At 34.7% G+C, this 9,648-nt stretch overlaps 1 protein-coding gene across 1 annotated transcript in view; it reads left to right on the plus strand.

Moving 5' to 3' along the window:
- LOC107566864 (uncharacterized) overlaps window positions 1-9,648 on the plus strand; it is a gene marked incomplete at its 5' end in the record, with an annotated part of 34,467 nt that overhangs the window by 13,570 nt on the left and 11,249 nt on the right. The window contains 5 exons of the mRNA XM_016252425.1: window positions 4,075-4,235; window positions 4,680-4,842; window positions 5,982-6,100; window positions 6,437-6,539; window positions 9,119-9,226. Of these exons, the coding sequence (XP_016107911.1) occupies window positions 4,075-4,235; window positions 4,680-4,842; window positions 5,982-6,100; window positions 6,437-6,539; window positions 9,119-9,226 (654 nt within the window). The remainder of the gene's footprint in view (window positions 1-4,074; window positions 4,236-4,679; window positions 4,843-5,981; window positions 6,101-6,436; window positions 6,540-9,118; window positions 9,227-9,648) is intronic.

Genomic DNA, 9,648 nt, shown 5'->3' on the forward strand with positions numbered 1-9,648 from the left:
TGACCCTACTTTAATGTTTTTCTTCAAATATAATGTAATCTTTTACATGCATAATTTCTAATGCCATTTTAATGAATATTTGAGGGTTTGTAAATGTCTCCTTATCATAAATTTTATTTTATTTTCCATTATCAATTATTTAATCATTTACGTGAATTGTTCTATACTAAATTAATTGTATTTTACTTCAGAGGTTGTGCTACATTACCAAAGACCATCATATTCTTGTTTATTCTTGCTTAATCATGCAAAAACATTAAAAAGTCATTCCTGTTCTGCAGTTGCTTTTCAATTCTCCAACTTTTTATAAAAATTGGGCAGCAGAATTTTAGAGATAACAAACCTGAAATATGTTATGTTGTGATCAGTGTCAGACTTTGTTGGCACCCTAGTCGAAATTTTAGAAACACTGAAATACTGGCAGCACTCAATTGGACAGATTAAATTAATATTATAAACATAAATATAACGTACAAAAAAATGTATTGCAATAATGAAAAATTTGACAAACAACCTGTTCCAAATTACTTTCTAATTAAGTACACAAGAACTAAACAAAACACAAACAGGCAAAGCATGATAAATAAAGTTGTGAAGTACTGTATCTGACTAAAATGTTTGTCACATTTGAATCATGGTAGAGAGTCAAGTCATTCAATGTACTGTGAACAGCATAACTCATGTCTGTAAGGAGAAGGTAACAACGATATAGATATGCGTTTACTAAATTTATTATAAGGCATATATAATAGGGACACAAAAATGCAGTTGAATTGATCTAGAAGGTAGTGGGGGGAAATCATTTTGATGGCTAAGCAGGGCACCTGACAATCTGCCTGGTTTTTCCTTTTGTATTCATTTACTTTCAGTACAAGGAAGAAAGAGATGAATGATCATAGTTTTAGGTTTTTTGCTACGATAATATGCATGAGACATGTCCTGCTATTTTACTTTCAATTCTAAAGGCTTTGAAGAATGTTGCCGCACTGGTTGAATTGTTCTTTCAGAGAAAGTCATGTGTGAGGTTTGATCACTAGACAGATAAACAAAAATGTTCTTGTATTGTTCTTTTGCTTACTTGAGAGACTGGCAGTGAAGAGCTGGGTAGGTCAGAGTGCGTTCAGTGTGAGACAGAAATTAGCATTGAAAATCCATGTTTGGATTTGACTACTAAATATTACAAGTAATTAGAAAATGTCTTCATTTGATCATAAACAATCAGTAGACAGTGATAATATTATATGACTCAAATTGTTCCTGCCTAAGATGTTAAGATATGATGATGAACATGTTAAGATATGAGCTAAAAGATAAAGTATGAGCTGCTGTTGTATATAATGTTAATATATTTAAGAGGTATTTATTGTGTTTTAATTGTTCTCTGAGAGTTAAAGTGCTACATATCTAAAAGACTCTTTGATCTGGAACTGTATGTCATGTATTCAATATATATTCAACAGGTTTTTGATTGTGACAGATACACTTAATCTGAAGGTTTCCTGTATGTTCTGTCGTTTCAGTGCACAATTAATTAATGTGCACAAAATAATTTAGTTTCAGATTATCTGACATTTTATCACAACATCAACTTTAGTCATTTATATAATAATTTATCTAGACATTTGATTATCCTGCTGAACACTTTGCTTGCGATTGCACTCATTCATTCAAATTACAGTGTCATTCAGAGTCTCGCTCTGGCCACGTATGTGAAGTGAGTGAAGTGTAGCTAAGTATGGTGTCCCATACTCGAAATCTGTGCTCTGCATTTAACCCATCCAAGTGCACGCACAACAGTGAGTAGTGAGCACACACTCGGAGCAGTAGGCAGACATGTGCTGTCGTGCCCAGGGAGCAGTTGGGGGTTCAGTGCCTTGCTCAAGGGTCTCGCCTCAGTCAAAGTATTGAGGGTGGAAGAGAGCGCTGGTCATTCACTCCCCCCACCTACAATCCCTGCCAGTACCGAGACTCGAACCCACGACCTTTGGGTTACAAGTCCGACTCTCTAACCATTAGGCCACGACGGTCAAAAACTCATCCGTCTTGGTCATTAGACAAGGGTAATTGACTAACACTATTTAGATGGCTGCCCATGCTTGCTCTTTTCTAAAAGTACTTTATTTAGTCCCCTTAGATTTGTAAATGAAGTAACACGATCTCTAGTCGGAGATCATGACCTCTACTATAGAAAAGCTGACCAACATCGCTTTCTCTAATAGTAGCTTTATATAGTCATGTCAGGGTTTCCCATGTAGTCTACCTTAGAGTAATTTTACAATAATCGGAGGTAAAGGCTCACAATATGTAGACTGGTCGAGCAATACTGTTGTTCTAAACTTAAATTCTGAGGCATTACCTAACGATTGGAATTTGCATTAATCAAGATCCCACACCTTGGGAGTTTTCACCTTATTGGGGACAGGAGGCAATTTGCATGAAAGACCCTGGGAAAGGGCACACCAGTAACAGAATATCTCTGAACTCTTAAAATCGGCATTACCTTTTATTTTAGTTCTTTGTGAATGAGACCACTTTACAAGTCACACTGAGACATTTCAATGATACCAAACATGAATAGTAACTTATTGTTCGCATCAAACACCAAATAGATTTTAGATGAGTTTTGGGGGAACTTAGTATACAAAGAGAGGAGAGGGGGAGAAGAGAGTGAAGGGGAGCAAATGCAGAGGAAACAATGGTAAGGTGTACTATATTATTATATACTGTATTATACTATCTTTCAGTCGTTCATTTTTCTTAATACAATAATGTTAATTTATACAAACAATGCTACAAAATGTATTATTATATGTAGAAGTTAATAGTAACCTAGATTAATAAATGCTGTACTGCTTTTTAGTATTGTTGATTGGTAATTCAAAATACCTAATGCATTGATTAATGTTAAAGGGTTAGTTCACCCAAAAATGAAAATTCTATCATTAATTACTCACCCTCATGTCGATATTTTTGTTGCATTCTGAGAGCTCTCTGACCCTCCCATAGACAGCAATGTAATTACCACGATCAAGGTCCAGAAACGTAGCAAGGAGATCGGTAAAATAATCCATGTGACATCAGGGGCTCAGCCGTAATTTTACGAAGCTACGAGAATACGTTTTGTATGCAAAGAAAACAAAAATAACGACTTTATTCAACAATTCGTCTCCTCCACGTCACCCTGGTGCCATTTTGGAGAGTATCCACTGAACGCAAACTGCGTATGCTATTCTGTGTCAGCTGCGCCACACGGATTTTAGTTGGATTTTTAGTTTATTGACGTGAAGTTTAGTTGGAATATCTTTATAAAAGACAAAATTACATTTTCAATAATAGAGTACTAATATTAATTTACCCTAATTTGGCTTTTCTTAGTTTGACCAAATAATTATTTTGTTTCAATTGTTCATGACCATATCTTTCATGACCATATCAAAAGGCAAAAAAATTCAAAAAAAAAAAAATAGCAAATATGAAATTTACAAAAACACACCTTAAATATAAAACACTTTACTGTCAATTTTCTTTCCCTTATAAAGTAACAAAATGTAAAGGACATACCAAATCAAAAAAAAAAAAATTTTTATCTTTATTTACCACTTCAAATGCAAGTCTTTGTAATTAACTCTTTGTATAATGAAACATCAACCCTTGAAAAAAACTATTCTGTTAAAAATCTATTAAAGCTACTTAAAAATACATTAAATTAAAATAATTAAAAAAATAAATTCTAAGTACACTACAAGTGGACTACACGAAAATTCACACTCAGATTTATTAACATATCTGTTTTCATTATAAATCAATATTTAAAAAAAAAAAATCTATTGTATTGGATGCCAAAAGATATAAGAATTACACTCAAATTGACATCCCAGTTCAAAACAAACATTATAAATACAGGTTCAGTTCCATGCATGTTTTATTTACTCTAAGCTATTTCAATCCAAAGCTGACTTTTTATTATATAAACTTGAATTATAAGACAGTATTTAAAACAATGTGAAAAAAGTATTTAATAGGCTACTCAATCAATTGTGTAAACACAACTACAATCTTTTAATTATATCTTGATATCTGGCTCCATGTCTGTGTCTCGCTGTCAGCTCTTTGAGACTGGTTTTCCAGCTGATGTCTTACACCTCAATGATCCCAGCTGCAAAGGAACGGTCCGGAATGGCAGAGTGGAATTCCATTTTGATAATGATGAACACATCTGTGGTACAAATCTTGTGGTAGGACAAATGATGTATAATCTATTCAAATACACCATCCCAAACATTTGTAGTGTCTGATAGAACCAACAGACTTTGATTTGATCACCTGAGGAATTTCTTTGAAACTTTGAGAAATCTCTAGGAAGGTCTGTTTGTGCCCTTCCTTTTGTTATGGATTAATTCTTCAGTAAGGGACATCCTAAAGTCTCAAAGAAATTCAGTGGGGAAGATGCACAGCACCATGGCACTAAAGAGATTTTTTGCATTTTCTTGAAGTTTTGCTTGCATTCTCCACCATTATTTCACTTGTCGGATGCAACTTTTTGCCTAACTTTTGCAGTTTTTAATGTTGCTTTAATTAAAAAAAAAATGATACAATAAGTAAATAAAAAAAAAAAAAAAAATAATTCCTTTGAAATTCAGTTTAGCTAAATTTCAAAATCTTACATTTGTTGTCCACAGGCCACCGGCCCCCACTTCATCTATAGAAACTTTATTCTGGGGACACCGAGGTCAGAAGGTCTCATCAGCAGAGAGAAAATCCTTAAGCTTCCTTTCAGCTGTGTTTATCCTCAAACACAAACACTTTCCATGAATGTTGAAATCAACCCACTGGAGAGGACGAGTCAAATACAAATTCTAATTTCAGCTGAACCATTTTATTATAGGATAGTGTAACCAAAATGGAAATTTTCTCACCCTTATGTTGTTCAAACACTCAAATCTTTGTTTGTTAAGTGGTAGAAATAAACATTGTAATGCATTGTCATGAGGACTTTCAAGCTTCAATTATAGTTTTTTCTCTCTCTCTCTCTGAATTATAGTTTTGTTTAAGGAGCTTTATAAGCAGGTCAGTTAGACCCATGAACAAATAATTCTAAATGGTTTTATAAAAAATATTCCTTGAAAAGATCTAATCTGATCTGAGATGTTATGATTCAGACACCACTACTTCTCTGATCAGCCACCAAAAAGAGCTAATGCAGATGTCAACATTTTCAGTGAATAATGAATCGGTCTCTACTTTAAACAAAGATATTGTTTGATTTCAGAACATTTGAAATATAGTGCATGAACATGGAATATTTTAATTATACTTTTATGTTTCTATTGCATTGTGCATCTGTTTTTGAACCTTAAAAATGTCACCTGCCGTGTTCCGTGGAAGAATGCATGTCAGTTTGGAATGTCATAGTTTGAATTGGCACACGGCAGAGTAAGTGATGACAGAATTGTCATCATATTTATGGTTAAAATAATCCCTTACGTCCATTAGTAAATAGCATGGTTACATTGTCTTAACCACACACACACACACACACACACACACACACACACAGAGACAGACATGTGGTATTCTTTTAAAACAAAATTAAAAAATGTCTTGTTTTCAGAAAAAACAATGGGGTAAGCAAAATAATCTTATTTCAAACAGAAAACAAACACACACACACACACACACACACACACACAGAGAGACAGACATGGTATTCTTTTAAAACAAAATAAAAAAATTCTTGTTTTCAGAAAAAACAATGGGGTAAGCAAAATAATCTTATTTCAAACAGAAAACAAGATTATTTTGCTTACCCCATTGGTAGATTATTTTGCTGGTTTCAAGCAAAAACACTTAATTTTGACTTATAATTTTTAAAAGACAATCATTTTTACTTGTCTAGAAAATCCTTCTTGATTTAAGATTTTTTTAGATATTTTGGCTGGAAACAAGACAAAAGATCTAAGATAGAAAAGCATTTTTTGCAGGCGTCTCGACATCCAGCCGTTTCTCCTTCAGGATGTTTATCTTCACTGCAAACTCCACTAAGCTTTACCTGCACTGCGCTGTTCACCTGTGCCTTCTGTCAAGCAATCGCTGCTCAAAGGTGAGTTTACAAAAAATCTCTTATATTTGTGTGTTGAACAACAATGTAATTTATCAGTTATTATGCAGTGTCTCTGTCCGTTTGTTTGTATATATTAAGTTTCTATAGTAAAATGTGATGGGTAAATGTGAAGGTTTATGAATCTGCAGTTTATAAACTCTTGCTGATGAAACAATAAGAAAGGTTGGTGTTAATGTTTAATGTTCAAGGCTGCTAAAAGACTTGTTTTGGCTAAGTTGTTCTAGAGAGAGACTTTGTGCGTTGCTTTGGTTCATATTTGTTCAGTGATATTTATCAGGGATTCACACAGCTGGATTTTCACAATTTCTCTTTTAGGACTCTAACTCTGAACACCACTGGAGAGAGCGCAGGTCTCTGGACTTCCATGACAGTGCTTCCATATCCATGGGTCCTCTGATGTTGTCTGAAGGGAACACAGGTGAACATTTCATTTATTTTAATTGTTTGTTATAAAGGTTTATGATTATTTATGTCATGAATACTTTACATTTTACTGCATTATATTCCCTGTTCACAGATAAGTGGGCCCTAGAACAAGTGAAGGTAGCTGATGCTTCTTCTCTGTGTGGTTCTCTGATGCTGTTACTTGCTCCTCTGATGAGTGTCCTCACCCTCTTTTAGTTAAATTCAAAAGGTGCAACATTTGACATGCATATTGCCATTTTAATTACTGTAGAACTGAAGGCACCCTGGTTTTTGGGTTTTTCATAACTGTTATTTTTCCATTATGAATGAATTGTTATTTAATAATACATCAATTGTTATATATACTGCATGTGTTGCTACAACAAAGACCATCAGATTAATGTTTATTCAAATCATGCAAAAACATAATTGGGCCATTCCAACTTAAAAAAAGGGATTGTGTAGTAGTAAGGAAATACTTCTATAAAGGGCTAACCTTCACACTAGTACAACTAAAATATGTGATATGATAGTAGAAATCTAACATGACTTTCTTTTCTTAAAAAATGTGTTTAGTATTTTATCCAGTATTAAGCATACATGAATAAGGTCTGAATGATCCAAAAGGTAAATGAGGGAAAAAAAATAATAATTTGATAGTTGGCCTCACAGTATGTTTTTTTTTTCTTTCTCAAAACTGAAATGTTAAATACAATTATACTCTACTGCGCAGAAGTCTTAGGCCTCTAGTATTTTCACCAACAACAAAAAAGGTTTTAAGGCAGGTATTTCAATATTTTGCTTTAGTGTGTCAGTAGGAAATACCAGTTTACATTTCCAAACATACCTTTTGCCATTAATTGTAATAATCTAATCAGCTCCACACAGAGATCTGATCTCATCAACATCCAGTCCTTCTGAAAGGACATGAAGAATCAGAAAAAAACGAGAAAGACTAAATCCAGAAGAACTGTGGCAACGTCTCCAAGTGCTTCAAGAAACATTAAAACATTAACAAATATATTGGAAATAAAAACAAATTTGCTCTTGTTGAATGAAAATCTGAGGTTCACCAGTTTGCGGTCTGGATGAGAAAAAGCATGAGATATATGATTTGACAAACCCTTATTTGTCCTTTTGTACTGTAATTAGTTTATTTTAAGTTTTATTTTGAATCGCTCATACAGTACAGTACAGAATCACACTCTTTATTTTTATCTGAGGATGATCGTAAATTTCCCTTGTTTCATTCAAACAGCTTGAAACAAATATAAATACAATTCCTAAACATTCAGTTTATCGAATCCATCCTCAGTCTTGTCTTTCATACAGACAGAGATGTTCGAGGTTTACATGTACTCATTTTTGCCACCTTAGTGAATAAGTGAACAGTCTTTTTAATTTTTTCTCTCAGAATCTACAACTTCCAGCTTTGATCCAAGGTATAGTTATAACTCTTGATGACTATAGGAGAGACATACAGCAAATCCCATATTAATAACTAATATGGATATAATGACACCCTTGTTGAATGGAGTGGCTGGTGTCGGCTGTATTTGAGTGGAGAAAGTGCTCAGATGTCTGAGTGGTGTGTGAGTTATGTGGGATGTGGTGGTTACACTGGACTGTATCTCAACGGTTCTCATCCAACACTTGAGGATGGAGTGGTGACCCGTGAAGTCATGGGATCTTATTCACAGTGGTCATTGTGGTTTTCCAACCAGTATGTCACCTACAGATCCATGTCTATTCAAGTCAAAGCCTGTCCAGGAGATGATTATGTCTATGACTTTGTCAAACCCAACATATCAGTATCCTAGCCTATGAACTGTGCAGGTATAATTGTAACTATTTTCTCTGTTACTTTTGTTATGATTTTATGTCAGTATAAAGAGTAAATGCTCTATCTATTGGGTAGTTTAACATGCATCATTGTTTAATGGAAACAAGCATGTTTTAACTACAATCAGTGGTGTGATCTGCTTTTCAAATTCCTTATAAAAAGCAGTCACATAATTTAAAGCAATTTAGAGCAGGAGTTCATGTACCTTTTTTGCTTCCTTAAATGTTCAGTGCTGCTAAACTTGTTTTTTCTGCCCTCTGCTGGAGACTTTGTGCACTTTGTGTGTGTTTCATGTTTGTTCATTGATATTTAACAGGAGTTTTCACATCTGGATTTTCCCCTTTTCTCTTTAAGGACTGTAACTCTGGACACCATTGGAGAAAGCGCAGGTCTCTGGACTTCCATGACAGTGCTTCCTTATCCATGGGTCCTCTGATGTTGTCTGACGGTTTTCAATCATTTGTAAATGAAGGTTTTTGATGATTTCTGCTGTGAATACTTTACATTTCACTGCATTGCATTATATTCCCTGTTCACAGATGAATGGGTCCCAGAGCAATTAAGGACTGTAACTCTGGACACCATTGGAGAAAGCGCAGGTCTCTGGACTTCCATGACAGTGCTTCCTTATCCATGGGTCCTCTGATGTTGTCTGACGGTTTTCAATCATTTGTAAATGAAGGTTTTTGATGATTTCTGCTGTGAATACTTTACATTTCACTGCATTGCATTATATTCCCTGTTCACAGATGAATGGGTCCCAGAGCAAGTTAAGGTATCTGAGGCTTCTTGTCTGTGTGGTTCTCTGATGCTGTTACTTGTTCCTCTGATGAGTTTCCTGACCTTGTGGCAGTGCGGTAAACTATATGGCAGTGTGCAATGTTTGCTTTCACTTTCACTTTTAACGGAATGGGTGGAGTCAATTAATGGTGGAAATGGAAATGGAGGCGAGGTCTCTTACACCTTCGAGGTGAAAAGAGGACACCTCACCAGTGTATGTTGGCTCGGGAGAAGGTTTTCAAGCGAGAGTAAAGAATAAGGCTTACCATGTGGAGTGGAAAAACGGCCACTTGTTGAACTCTTGCTTTCCAAGTGGATTCTGGCAATTATACAGCGACACACTTCTAAGACTGTCAGTTTTTTTGGTGAGCTCAATATATAAGAATGGTTTGGAAATAAAAAGACACTGCATTTTGACACACACACACACAAAATGCTCATAACACACATACACATACATGCACATCATATACTGCTGTCTATATTATGGGTGAGGCCA

This window comes from Sinocyclocheilus grahami, unplaced genomic scaffold, assembly GCF_001515645.1.
Source record: "Sinocyclocheilus grahami isolate Dianchi unplaced genomic scaffold, SAMN03320097.WGS_v1.1 scaffold1107.1, whole genome shotgun sequence".
Lineage (NCBI taxonomy): Eukaryota > Metazoa > Chordata > Actinopteri > Cypriniformes > Cyprinidae > Sinocyclocheilus > Sinocyclocheilus grahami.